Here is a 13810-nt window from a genome sequence, read left to right on the forward strand (position 1 = left end):
CAGTTCTTTACTAGTATGTATAATATGGCAAACAAAACAACAGCTGTGGAATTAATAACAAACAGAACCAAGGACTCTGTGACAGCCTTCTTGACTGAGAAGGGGAAGGAGGGAGAGGCTCCACAAAGCCCCGGGGCTGTCGATCCCTGGCTCCTGCAGGACTCTGAGGAGCACTGAGCTGGAACGGCAGCAATGGGCAGAAACCCCGGGCTGGTGGGTGTATCAGAACCCTGCGGCAGTGGCAGCAATGGGCAGAAACCCCGGGCTGGTGGGTGTATCAGAACCCTGCGGCAGTGTTTGCAATGGGCAGAAACCCCGGGCTGGTGGGTGTATCAGAACCCTGCGGCAGTGGCTGCAATGGGCAGAAACCCCGGGCTGGTGGGTGTATCAGGAGCCCGCGGCAGCAGCGGGAGTGAGGGGTGTCCCGGCAGGGCAGGCGCTGCGGGGCTGCGGCGCAGAGAAACCCAGAGAGCGCCGGAGGAGCGGCGGGGCTGGGACAGCGACAGCCACTGCCACAGCCACAGCCACAGCCTGGCTGCCAGCAGGGCACGGACAGGGGGCTCGGGACTCCGGGAACACCAGCAGGTGGGGATGGGTCTCGCTTTTAGTGGGGCAGGTGGTAATAAAGTCCCAGGTTAGTTGCTGATCTCACGAGCAGAGGCTCACCCCACAGAAGTTCTGAGCAGGGTTATGGCAAATTTCTCAAGCCCCAAGAGCCGGTGTCCTTTCTGTCCTTTCTCAGAAGCCGCGGGAGCTGCTTCCTTCCCTCCTTTTACCTGAGCCCAGCCTCCCTTTTGTTTTCTCAAGTACCCATAAGTACCAGCAGTCAGTGTTTCCCAGCAACTCATGGGAAAAATTCTACAGGTAAGAAATAACAAAAGAAAAGAAACCTAACCCCCAACAGTGATGGAATGTGACCTTCAACGTCAGCAGGTTAGAATGCAGCAAGGGGCTGCTGACACACCTTGGATGTGTCTGTTGTGGTTGCAGGGGTGAGGTGCTAGACTTGTCCATGTGTCGCTGGGAGCCTGGAGCTCAGTTTCTTTTTCAGGTGCAGAGTACAGAGGTGTCTGTCTCTGCTCTGTGCTGCAGTTGCCTCTGGCTGGGACGTTCCAGAACTCCTGTGCTGGGATAGGAAGGAGGGGACTCACTGATGGCAGCAGTAATGCTTTATTTGGTGTAATACACGAGGGATTCTGTAGGGACAGGAGCCTTCTGTGAGTTGTGTTCTCATACCGACTCTCAGAGTTGAGACTGCAAAGGGAGAAGTTTAGAAATAAATTTAGATGGGAAAGGGAGGAGGGAGAAAGAGTTACACCCTAAAAGCATAAGAAGGTGCCTTGAAGAATTGTGAAATCATAGGAAAGATGAAAACATTTTAAGCAAGAACCTTAAATTAAGGTTTGGTCCTGTAGGTACTCTTTAAATAGGGAAAGGTGAAATAATTACTCTGGAGCCTTGATTGGTTTGCCCGTCTTTCGATGGCTTTTAATTAATCTGGAATGGGATGATAAGATGTATGGGAGAGAGGCTGCAGCCAATGCTCTTTGTTTCTTAATTTGTTTTCCACATTTGAAAACGTCAGCAGCTGGTTTGCTGAGATTATATGGTATCTAGTGGTGGTTATCAGCTTGATTGTGAAGTATGAAGAGTTTGGTGATGTTTTTCATCTGGCTCATTTGCTAGAACAGCTCGCTGTTGCAAAATCTCAAGTGAGAATGCTAATTAGCTTTTCTGTTGCCTTGTGGAAAATGGATCTGTTCTTTTAGGCTTGTGTCTGGAATGAGGCTGGCAGGCATTCACTAGTGCCACGGCTCTTGGGTAAGTACATTGTTGAATTCTGAAGTGTGGAATATGAGGGGAAGAAACCATGAAGTTGCATCCTGGTGTCTGTATTATCTCCTTCACCTGTCCACTGCTCAGCTGGCTTGTGTGCTCCTGAGCAGTCAGAGGAGAAATTGCTGTCCCAGTGAAACAGCAGAGCTCATGTTCAGCATTACTCTGCTGCTGCCTCAGTCCTGAGCAAGTGTAAGATAAGGATGGGTCTGGTTACTGTTTTTCCCTGGGAGAAAAGGGTGTGTAAAATCATAGGGAAGGAGGAATTTAGCACTGCTCAAAACCCATCTAACAAGATTTAAAAATCTAAATTAAAGATCCAGTGGCAGCAATGAAATAAAACTGAATTCTGGTATGAATGCTAGGTAACTATTCATAATTTAAAGGAGGAAACTGAAAACCTGTGGCTGAGTAAGGAAATTGCAAAGCAAACCTTTACTAAGATTTTGAGAGATGTGTGTCAGGGGCAGACTGAGTGTAGTGCAGAAACATTTACAGCTGGGCACAGGAGCAAGCAAGGCTGCCTCACTCCAGAGCAATCCTTTGCTCTGCTGAAGCTCTTTGGGTTTGGTGTTGGTGCTTGCAGTGCCTGTTTCAGGTAATAAATGCAGCTCCTGAGGCTGGGCTGTTCACAGCACTGTTGTGCTGAGGTTCAGCCACTGTGCAGAAGGGGGTGCTTCCCTCTGCATGCCTTTCCAGAGTGCTGGCTATTATGTAATTGCAGACTGATGAAATATTTTGGCTCTTATGAGGAGAAACCTCATAAGAGTTGCCTTTTGCTGTCATATTTGATGAGCTGGTTTAAAATGCAGTTCTCCAGTATCAGTTTGTATCACACCAAGGACTGATGAGCAATTTGGTTCTTACCATTTTGCTCTTAACTTTAAACCCCCATCATCTGTGGACTTCAGAAGTTACAACTTGTGCTTTATGCAGCTTCCTCTTCAGCAGTAGTGAGTGTATTTGCAAGAATTAAAGATAAATCTGAAAAATGCAGCTGGTATGTGGATAATTTTGTCATATCAAAGCAGTAGACAAACATTTCATTTTGTTTTCCTGGCACAGTGCCTCTTACTAGCAGCTGTAATATATCATAGAAAGCTGCAAGTGATAGCATGTGCTAAACTACTTTTCCAGTGAGCTGCCTTTGGGGGCTGGAAGAAGGAAGATGTGATTTTCTATGGCCTTGCTGAAAGGAACCATCATTCTCTTTTCTCTTGGTCATGACTTGGCTACCTGATGTAAGTAAAAAGAGTAAGAAAGCAAGGAGCTCAGCCAGGCACAGCACTGGTTTTGGGGCACTTTCCCTCATTACAGTTTGGCCACTCTGCCCTAACTAAGCTTACAGTGACCTTGCTATGAAGGCAACAGGACCCTCAAAAGGAAAACTGCTAAAAGCCCATACTCAGTGCAAGTTCAGGGTATTTTTTGATTCAGGATGCCAGCTACTGACACATGATTGACTCTTAGGAGTAGACTGAACTCTTCTTTTTGGACTGGTTCCAGCTGAGGACTAAAGTGCACTTTTTGATGAGGAATATTGCAAGTGCCTTCAGAGTGAGCACCAGAATGAATAATTGACTCCTAAAAGAGCAACTCAGCTCCACAGAAACTGAGCTGTCTCTGGAGCAGGACAATGTCTGAACTGCAGGGCGAAAATCCTTATCAGCTGGGTAGCTGGTTCCAGTTTGAGGTTGTAATTATCCAATGAGACTGAAGTGCTGCAGCAATAGTCCTGTAATAACCCAAGCTGCAGAAAAACAGTGGTCTCGAATGGAGAGGTTTCTCATACCCCCATTTCTGATAGTTTTCTGGTCTTTTTCAAACCTGTTCTCTGAACTGTTGAGCACAAGCAGTGCAGACCCCTTGGACAGGTGGTACATAATTCCTCAGCAGTGCCATCTGAAGAGTGGCCAGGCAGAATTGTTGCAGAATTGCTCAACACATGCTCTTTTGAGAAAGACTTTATTGCCCAAATAAATAAAACATGAATCCTGCCTACTGCATACATAGTCATAATATGTTTTTCAGGGATATCCCTTCACCTAACAAGCCTTTTGTATGGAGGAATTACTCTGTGCTTTAGAAATGCAGTGTGTTGCTGCTACTCCAGTTCCACAGGGCATCCTGAATGACTGAAGGGTCAGGGGTGAGCTGGGTTTGTTTTCCTGGGGGTATCCAGCATGTTCTCCTCAGGACCTTGCAGGACTGTTTTACCCTAATTGTTCAAGGGCAAAGAGATTAACCTGGGTTTGAGAATTCTTTATTCTGTCTTTTTCTACTTCCTTTTTTGATCTGCTGTATGAAATTAAGTGTACACAAAGCAAACAGGCTCTATTTTTAATTAGCAGCTGGGAGCTCGATTCCTGTCTCAGGTGCAGAGTACAGAGTTGCCACAGCCTCAGTCCCCCTGGGTACCTGCTGTTTGTCTCTGCCCTGTGTGTCAGCCACATCAGCCTGCTGGTGTTTCCTCTGAGGTGTGCAGGGTAACCTGAGCTCCACATTCTCACTGGCACAGGGTTGGTGACAGCTGCAGCCTTGCTGACAGCTCGTGGAAAGAACAGGCAGATCTGAAACACTATAGCTCTGCTCAGCCCCCAGGATGGCAAATTCCCCTGTCACAGGCCTCTGCCCAGCTCCTGTGGCCCCAAAGCAGAGCTCTGGATGCCAGCAGCATTTTTATTACCCACCTTTGGGGCTGTTGGGTCAGCTGTGACCTGAGGCAGTGCTTTGAAGCCATGTGGCTCATGCTGATGTGACAAGTGCCCCACTGCCCTCCTGTTTCCCTCCCAGCTTTTGGGTGGATGCAGGTTTGTACAGAGGTGACCCAGGTATAAAGAGGTGTGACAGTGATACCTGTCCTGCCCTGCAGCAGGGCTGGCTCCTTGCTAAGGAGCTGACAAGCAAAAGCCTGATGTTGCTGCTGGCTGGTCCATCTCAAGGTGGGGGTGGCAGAACTGAGCTGGAGGTGAAGTAGCAGGACAGTGTGAAATAATCTGGAGTGTTCTCCCTGATAACCTCCAGAATTCTGGCAATAGTTCACCCTAACTCCGAACTCTGGAGATCCCCTTGAGATGACAGAAAATTCTTCAGGCTTTGTGGAGGGATTAAATAAGTTAAACAAATATTGTAGGACAGGGTTAGGGTTGCATCAGCCATGGCAGACCCTGTGGGCTCCCCTCCTGAGCAGACTCCCTTCTGCCTGCAGGACTTGTTCTTTGTACTGTCTGATAGTGCCAAGGACTTATATCCACCACAGTTCCTGAACAGAAATGGTCCCCAGATGCTGTGTGCTCCAGGAGGTCAGGGAAGCACCCAGGAAACAGCTGTCCCTGCAAACAGGAACAGCACAAAGAAAATATTTGATTGAGACACTTAAAGGAACTAAGTAAAACCTTTGATCTCAGGAGGGTTTAGGAGGGTTTCCTGTTCATAGATGAAAACTCTTAGGTCTCAGAAGAGGAGCAGGGGTCTGAGAAAACCCCTTCTGTATACAGGGGACCTGAGTAGCATTTTGTGTTCTTCTGTGATTATAATGATATTCCAGGGAACAATTTTTATCTGTGATGTGACAACAAGGGAAGATAGTCAGATCTGAGTCTGTGTGTGCTCCCTTCCCTTTCCACACTCTGCTGGGCAATGTGGTTTGTCCTAAGATAAGATGAAAACATCAGGTATGTTTTGCAGGAGGAACTCACAAAATGCTTGCATGATTAATGTATTCCAGAGACAGGGCAGGTGAGCTGTTTGTGATTGACTGTGGTGCACATCGACCTGCAAAAGTGTGTGAAATGCTGCTGGAGTCTGGGCCAACCAAGCAAACTGCCCTCCCAAGGACACAGGCAGCTTCTGGATGGTGTTTGTCATCCCTGCCCCTCTTGGGGACACCTGCAGGGTACATCCAGACAGAATGCAAGGAACACACAAAATACTCACTTTGGAGGAGTAGTGAAGGACTAGAAGATCTGGTCACATAGAGAGGTACAATTCTAAAAGTTGCCTGATTACTTGGTAATTGTGAATTCTGCAAGGTCAAAGACTGTAATTCTTTATGTTTCTAGCCAAATCTGTGAATAGTATAATCCTTTAGACCAAGACTCTAACCAAATCTGAGACTAAATGGACTGAGCCACACCGAGATTTCTCTGAGAAGTTTAGAAACTGAGGGGGTCTCACTTAAGCTTGTGACTCAATGGGAGGAACCATTCCTGTATATACCATGTTTTTTAATAGATGGTAGAGTTTTGGTTTAGATACTGCACTGGCAATATTTAAAATATTTATTAGCCGTAAATCTAATCATAATCACCCATGTAATCACTGTGTCCTACTTCTCATGTCTGGCCAAGAACCTTTCATTGACCACTCTGTTACTCCTGGGCTGCACAAAACCAGCATCAAAAGATGTCTTGGCCACATGCACAGCCTTGGTCTGCTGGTGCCTCTGTCTAGCAGGTGGCTGTGCCTTCTGGGGCTGGGGGAGATGAGCAGTTTTGCCCTGTGACTCTGGGAATTCCCTGTGGTTTCAGGGATCTCTGAGCATGGCTGCTCAAAGGCTGTGTGAGCGCTGGGGCGATGCTGATGCCTCTGTGTGATGGGTGCTGGCTGGCAGGGTGGCAGCACTGGGACAGGACCCTGCACACCCCGGGGTGGGGCCATTCCCTCTGCTGGGCTCAGGGCCAGCACAGGAATGCCTGTGGAGATATCACAGGCGCCAAGCCCCAGCAGCTGCCCTGTCCATCTTTAGCCTGGTCTCCGGTTACCGGCCACCTCCACAGCTGCTCCAAAGACAGGCAAAGCCACCTCCCTCCCCTGCCTGGGCTGCAGGCAGTGGGGAGGCAGAGGAGAGATCCAGACAGGAAGAAGACTGATGAGATTTCTGTGGAAGGAGTGAAGGACACTGCAGCACCCCTGAGCTATGGCACTGCTGTGCTACAACAAGGGCTGCGGGCAGAGGTTTGATCCCGAGCACAACGCCGAGGGTGAGTGAATTTGTGTGCCTTGCACCAGAGGGAATGGGAATGGGGATGGGAATGGTGTGCTGCTTTCCCAGAGTGTGGCCTCAGTTGCCACGCTGCAGCCAAGCTGCTGAGCCCAGCACAGGAATGCTAAGCCCAGCATGGGCAGCCCATATGGCAGAGCTGGCTCTGGAGCTGCTGCTGTTGCAGGTTTGCTTCTCCTGAAAGCTTTTGCCTGGTTTTCCCTTTTCAGATTCCTGCCTGTATCACCCTGGTGTTCCCATCTTCCACGATGCCCTGAAGGTGAGTGTGGCAGGAGCTGGGGCTGCAGCTGTGGGGAGTGACCTTGTGCCCACAGAACTGCTCAAACCTGACCAGCCTCTCATGTCCTGGTGTCTAGGGCTGGTCTTGTTGTAAGAAACGCACTACAGACTTCTCTGAGTTCCTCTCCATAAAGGTGAGTCACCTGCCAGCCCAAATGCACCCACTGTTCCTCCATCCTTTCCTTCTGGCCCTTGCCCAGTCCTGTCCCACCCCTGTCCTGTGTCAGGGATGTCCCTTTTGCCCTGCCAGCCAGGGATTTGCTATCTGCTTCCAAGAACCCTCCAAGCAAGGGTGCTGCTCCCAAAGTGCAAGGTCAGAGCCCATCTCTTCAGGACACTCACAGGGTTTGGGAGCAGCCACCAGGAGAGGAGGACAAAACAGTCATAAGGCTTGTCTCTGCTGCTCAGGGATGCACAAAGGGGTTTCACAGCAAGGAGAAGCCCCCTGAGCCTTCCAGCCAAGAGAAGACCTCAGATGAACCAAAGGCCAAACCAGTGAAGGAGCTCATTGTCCAAGGACCAAAATCCGCTGAGAAGATGCTGCGGGAAAGACCAAGGTGAGATAGGCTCAGCTAAGTCTTGCCCTTCTGTGTCACTTCTGTGTGTGTCCTGCCCTGCTGCTCTCTCAGGAGAAGCAATGGCACTTAAATCACAGAAAAACCCACTTGGCCTTTGCTGCTGTTTCCCAGCTCTGATGAGCCAAGACAGCTGCTGCCAATTAAAGTATCCAGGTCTCTGGAGCAGGCACTGGAGAAACTGAACGTGTCCTCTGAGGACAAGACACTGGAGAGCAGTTGTACAGGTAAGGACGAGCTGATGGATGGCACCAGGGTTGCACATGGCAAGTTCAGCACAGGGTTTTGCATGGCAGGCTCAGTGCTGTGTGTCCAACTACCTGCAAAACTGTGTCTTGGAGGCACTTTGGGATGGTCTGTGCCCAGCTGGGGAGCTGGCAGAGGGCTGGGGGAGGATTTGGGGGCAGGCATGGGCAGTGTGTGGTCCTGGGTGAAGTTGTGGTGCTCTTGCAGGTGAGGAGGCTGCCCAGGTGAGAGCTGGCACCACGTGTAAGAACGCAGCCTGCAAGGCGGTGAGTACCTGGCATCTGTACCCAGCCTGTGCCTTGTGGCCAGGAGCATCACAGGTCCAGGTTCAGGGCAGGTACCAGGCAGGTGGAAGGTGGCAGTGCCCACCTGCTCCATATTCTCATCCTGCCCTGGGAGCAACCACCTCTGTCACCTCCCAACTACCTTCCTGCAAGAGGCTTCCAGATTAGTGTTTGTACATTTGTGTTTCACTGCTGCTGATTGCTTGCAGTGAAGTATAGCACATATTCAGGGCTGGACATGTGGGCAAAATGCATGTGGACCAATTCCCACCTGCATTGAAGTGATGCAGCACAGCCCAATTTCTCTCTTGCCCGAGGCTGCCTTGTGGAGCGCTGCTTGCCTCGAGGATGATTGGGAGGGATTGAGCTGTGGCAGGGATAAATGCTTGGAAAGCAGCAGTGAGGGAGCGGGGAGAAAAAGGCAGGAGGAGGGTGAGGACATCAGACTGACATGCTCTGGGAAGGAGGGGAAAGGACAGGAATGACAGATAACCTCTGGCACCTCAGGGTGAATTTCTGCAGTGTTGGAGCTTGACAACTGTCCCTGTGTTGCCAAGCCCTGGGCTGGGAGCAGGCTGTGTTTGGGATAAGGGTACAGAAGGGCTGCTGACAGGGTCTCAGGGGTGACACTGTGGTCCTGGCAGGGTCAGGGTGGCTGCCCTGCCAGCAGGGAGCAGGGATGAGGGCTGGGTTGCTGGCTGGGCATGGTCCCAGAGTCTCCACAGATGCTGGACCTGCCAAAAGAGTGATGTTGGGCATTGTGCTGCACCCTCTACATGGATGGGCACTGAGGAATGGACACCTGTGCCAGAGACACAGACAGAATTTTCCTCTGCTTCTTTCTCCACAGATCTACCAGGGCCCAGAGAGTAACACAGAAGTTTGTACATTTCATCCTGGCGTCCCTGTCTTCCATGAAGGGTAAAAAACAATCCTTTACAGAGAGCAAACTGACCCTGCCATGGGCTGAAAATGCTGCATGGCAAGGCCATGTGGCCCCAGCAGCGTGGCCACTGCAGCCATGGGTGACATGGGTCATGTCACCATGTCCCACAAGGGGACAGGTGGCAGGGGGAGCTCTGGGTTGTGAGCCCCCCTCCCTCCCCACCCTGCTGTGGTCCCTGCTCCTGACCCCACTCAGGTCACCCTGCTGTCCTCAGGATGAAGTACTGGAGCTGCTGTGGAATCAAAACCACGGATTTCAGCGCCTTCATGGAGCAACCAGGCTGCAGCCGTGGGTGTCACTGCTGGACAGAAAAGAAGGTAAGGGGGCTCTTAGCAGAGGCAACTCATGTGGGCAATTGGCATTATTGGCATTTGAGACTGCTCCTTCCCTTACTCTGCATTCACACAGGTTTCCACATTTGTCCAAATAATAATTACTGACAGATGACTGCACAGGGTTTGACTGCCTAATCTTCACCCATCTGCCCTTTAAGATGCTGCTCTGCATTCACAAGATGTGTCAGCTCTCACACCCAATGGGCAGATGTGCAATAGAAAGCTGAGTGAGGCAGGACCTGGTCCTGGACATAGCATAGCCAGCATTGCAGGCTGCCACACAGAGACAGGTGGCTGAACACAGGAAAAGTCCTACAAAAAACCCCAATGGCTTTGACAGGTGAATGTCTGAATGATGACAGATGACTGAATTTGGTTTTAATGAGGCTTTCCCTCTGTAGCTGCTTCTCAGGGGGGATTTCATTCACATACCAGCATGGTGTTGTGGCAGGGAAGTGGGGGTCAAGATTCCAATTCTCTAAGTTTCAACTGGAAACAAGCTTGAGTTGGGAAAGTTGCACCAAAGCAGACCAGGATAACCCTGAAAGTGTACTGTGTTCCTCTGAGTCAGCACTGCTCATAGCAATCCTCTCTGAGCCCAATCTCTTCTTGGTTCTGGAGCAGATAACATATTCTGAATGTGAAAGAGGGTGCAGTGAAGGAGCTGTGATGTTGTGGTGCAGATATTTTGTGCTAATTGTCACCTAAGTCTGAGGCCAGGACTCCTCCTGGAGCATTTTTTTGGCTGGCAGTGTGGGGGGCTTCAGGGGCTCTGTCTCCTTGTTATGGTCAGAAATGAGCCTGGTGGGGACACAGCCTGTCAGTGCCTGAGGTGCTGGCAAGGTGGACAAAGGTGAAATGTGGCCAGTTGTGTCTCATCTGACTCCCAAATGCAGCATGACCCATGTCCAGTAACTGCCCCTGCATTGCCCTCCAGGCTGAGTTTCCTGGCTGTACACAGCACTTAGGAGCTTGGCCATAGCAATTCAACAACTGTGAAGCTTGGAACTAGAAGGAGATGTCTCTGACCTTAGAGCGTCCTGAAGCACCCCCAAGCACAGCAGATGCCCCATGTTGCATGGGACAGACAGCAGAGGCTGCCCACCTTTGCACAAACCATCTCCCCTCAAAAACCTGCACAAAAGGCAGAGTTTGCTCTTGCTGAGCTGCTGCCAACTTGAACTAAGCATCCCAAAGCTTTGCAAGGGAGCATCCTCTGGCTCAGACATCCCCTCCGTTTGGGGGGTGCCTGAGCCCCAGCTGTGCCTGATGGTTCCTCTCCCTGCAGGACAAGAAGGCAGTGCTGTGCCGGCAGGACTGGCACCAAACCAGCAGCCAGGTGGTGGTGACAGTCTATGCCAAGACCCCCCTGCCTGCCCTCAGCAGTGTGAAGGCCAATCACACCGTGGTGAGTGGGGTGGGGATGGGCACTGCCCACCTGAGCTTGCCCACCCCGGAGCCAGCTGCGTGCCTGGTGCTCCTTGGGGGCCTGTTTGCCCTGCTGCTACAAGCAGGACTGGCTCTGCTGTGGGAGAAACAGGACTTCTGGACAGCAAATTGCTATGATTATGCAGGAGCTGATTGATTGTTTACTTTTTAGCTTTAGTTATACATTTTAAGACTACTGTGCAAGTGATTACACATTTCTCGATTGGTGCTTTTATGCTGTTTACGTGCCTTGCACGAGCCCTTTAGGTGGTTGGTGGTTGTTTAGAACTTTACTGCCCATCTTTATTTTCGGTTTCCTAATTTTGGTATTCTGTTTTTCAGCTCCTTCTCTCCCAGTTTAGCAAAATTTATGTTTCAGTGGTCTTGAAGGGTCTCAACAAGTTGCAGAAAAACACTTAAAAATGGCTCATCTGTGCACTTATTATAAACATTGGTTTAAACTAAGAAATATACAGAAAAACAATTAAGTGTGTGAAGAAACAGCAAAAGATGCAGAAAAACAACAAAGCAGCAAAATATGGAGAAAACCAGCTAAATATAATTCGGCTGGTGCATACGATACAGACCACAGCCTAGACTTGTTTAGACATGTCACTGTGGCACAGAAATGTTCCGTGTTAGTACACACTGCCAGCCTGCCATCCCTGAGCTGACAGCCCCGTGCCTTCACTGCTGCATCTGCCCAGCAGCTCTGGGGTACATTTGCTGCCCTTGAGTCCCTTGACCTGTGACAGAGGTGAACCTCTCATGCTCTGAAAGGGGTGAAATGTTGCCAGGTGCTGAGGGGACCCTCACTGGAGCCAGGATGTGGGATGCAGTGTGGTGCTGAAGGGCAGCTGCAATGTCTGGGGAAAGAGCTCTGGCAGTGCTGTGTTACCCTCTCAGATAATTTTCTGTTACCTTTCAGCTTGAGGCTCATATCATCTTTGAAGGGAATAAGATTTTCCAGGCGGAACTGGAGCTCTGGGGGGTAAGATCCTGTTTGCTTTGATTTCCCTGTTCCAGCAGTCTGCACGGGGCTGGGCTGCAGTTCTGAGGCAGCCTGAGCTTTTCATCCTGGGCTGGGTTGCCCAGATACAGGCATTTATGGCCATCTCTGCAGGGAAATGCCTTAGGGGTTGTGAGGAGGCTGAGGTGCCTGCACTGACTGATGCAGGGCTAAGGTCAGAGCTGGAGGTCACTGCCAGCCCTGTGGGTGCTCTGGGTTTGCTCCCAGGCTGCCCCAAATGTTCTTTGGCCCGGCAGGTCCCTGTCTCCCGCACAACCCTGCTGTGAGCTGCAGGCAGGCTGTGGGCTGAGCATGGGACTGATTTTTCAGCTGCTTGCTGGCTGGGGAGCAGCAGTGAGGCTGAGGAATCTGCATTTCTTGTCTGTATTTCTGTCAGCAGAGGGCTGACAGGTGTGGGTATGGCTGTGTCTCAGCACAGCTCGCTGCTGGGGAGAGGCTGTGCTGCAGCTGCGAGTGTGGCTGAGGTAAGCTGAGCTCTCCTGAGCTCGGTACAAGCGCCGTGCTGCTGTTGAGACATAACAATGTGAAGCTCAGCTCAGTTGCAGCCCAGGCTTCTCCTGGCACAGGAGGAGGTTTCTCGTCTGGCAGGGCTTTGCTGGTAAGGGGAAGGCTGAGTGTGTGCTGCCTGCCTTCCCCTGCCCGGCTCACTGCACCTTTCCCTCTCCCTAGACCATTGACGTAGAGAAGAGCTTTGTGAGCATGGTCCCAGCCAAGGTGGAGATCACTCTCTGCAAAGCCAGCCCTGGCTCCTGGGCCAGGCTGGAGCTCCCCCAGAGCAAGTCACAGTCCTGTGGTGAGCAAGAGAAGGAAGCTGCAAACACAGAGGAGCCTGGGGCTGTGCAGGAGGAGGACTCTGATGACAGCCTGAGCTGGTCCGAGGAGGAATACGAAGAGCTGGAGATGGGAACACCGGATATGATAGCACCGAGTAACTGATGGTCAAGTGCTTCAGCAGCTGAGTGCTGCCGGTTCCTGAGCTGCTGGGCACCTCGGCACCAGCTCCACAAGAGCAGACCTAGTCCAGAACCGTGTGCAGGCTGCAGCACGGCCTCTCCCTGGGTCAGAAGGGACAATTAATAAACGCCCAGAGCAAAGGTTGTTCTCTGAAACCCGCGAGGGGCGCTTGAGAAACATCAGCGGGCCGAACCCTGCCTTCTGTCACTTCCTCTTGTGTGCCTGGGGCAGTACAACAGGAGGAGACACCGTGCCTGCACCTTGTCCCTGCGGACTGGGTGGTCAGAGCTCAGCATCCTCCCTGACCCTGCCATTCTGGGGATGCGCACACCTTCCCTGCCGCTTCTGAGGGTGCTGAGCCCCGGGCTGAGCTGGGTGTAAGCTCCTGCCTCCTCCTCTCCCGGCGCGGGGGGGAGCCGAGCCCTGCGGCGCTTGTCGGGAGACGGTGACCGCGGGCACGGGGGTGTCACCGCGGGCACGGGGGTGTCACCGCGGGCACGGGGGTGTCACCGCGGGCACGGGGGTGTCACCGCCGCCGGCAGCTCCAGCGGAGCCGCGGCGTTTGCTGCAGAGCCCCGCAGAGGCGAGAGGCCGCCCGGGGAGCAGCGGGCGCTGCCGGTCGCTCCCGGGCCGGGCGGGGGCGGGGGATCTCCGCGGGATCTCCGCGGGTAACGCGGCACAGCGCCGGCAACGGGGGCGGGGGCGGCGCACGCCGTGCACCGGAGCGTTCGCCCGTGTGAAAATTATTCTGCCACAGAGCCACTTAATCGGGCGGTCTTGTGTAGAGAAGGCAAAAGCAATCGTTGGGTTTTGCCATTCTTTCCTTCTGCTAGCATTATCTTTATTAAGGATATATTGTCCTTGTTAAAGGATACGTGTTACATGTTTGTGACTG

At 51.7% G+C, this 13810-nt stretch overlaps 1 protein-coding gene across 1 annotated transcript; it reads left to right on the forward strand.

Annotated features, from left to right (window-relative positions):
• Positions 1 to 6610: 6610 nt before the first annotated feature.
• ITGB1BP2 (integrin subunit beta 1 binding protein 2) lies at positions 6611 to 13097 on the forward strand. The gene is made up of 11 exons (XM_079319044.1): positions 6611 to 6818; positions 7048 to 7097; positions 7195 to 7251; positions 7526 to 7674; positions 7807 to 7919; positions 8146 to 8204; positions 9073 to 9143; positions 9383 to 9485; positions 10792 to 10911; positions 11860 to 11922; positions 12631 to 13097. Exons 1-11 carry the CDS (start codon positions 6755 to 6757, stop codon positions 12895 to 12897), a joined length of 1116 nt encoding a protein of 371 aa, XP_079175170.1. The 5' UTR covers positions 6611 to 6754; the 3' UTR covers positions 12898 to 13097.
• Positions 13098 to 13810: the final 713 nt, after the last annotated feature.

The sequence above is a fragment of the Erithacus rubecula genome, assembly GCF_903797595.1.
Source record: "Erithacus rubecula genome assembly, chromosome: 15".
NCBI lineage: Eukaryota > Metazoa > Chordata > Aves > Passeriformes > Muscicapidae > Erithacus > Erithacus rubecula.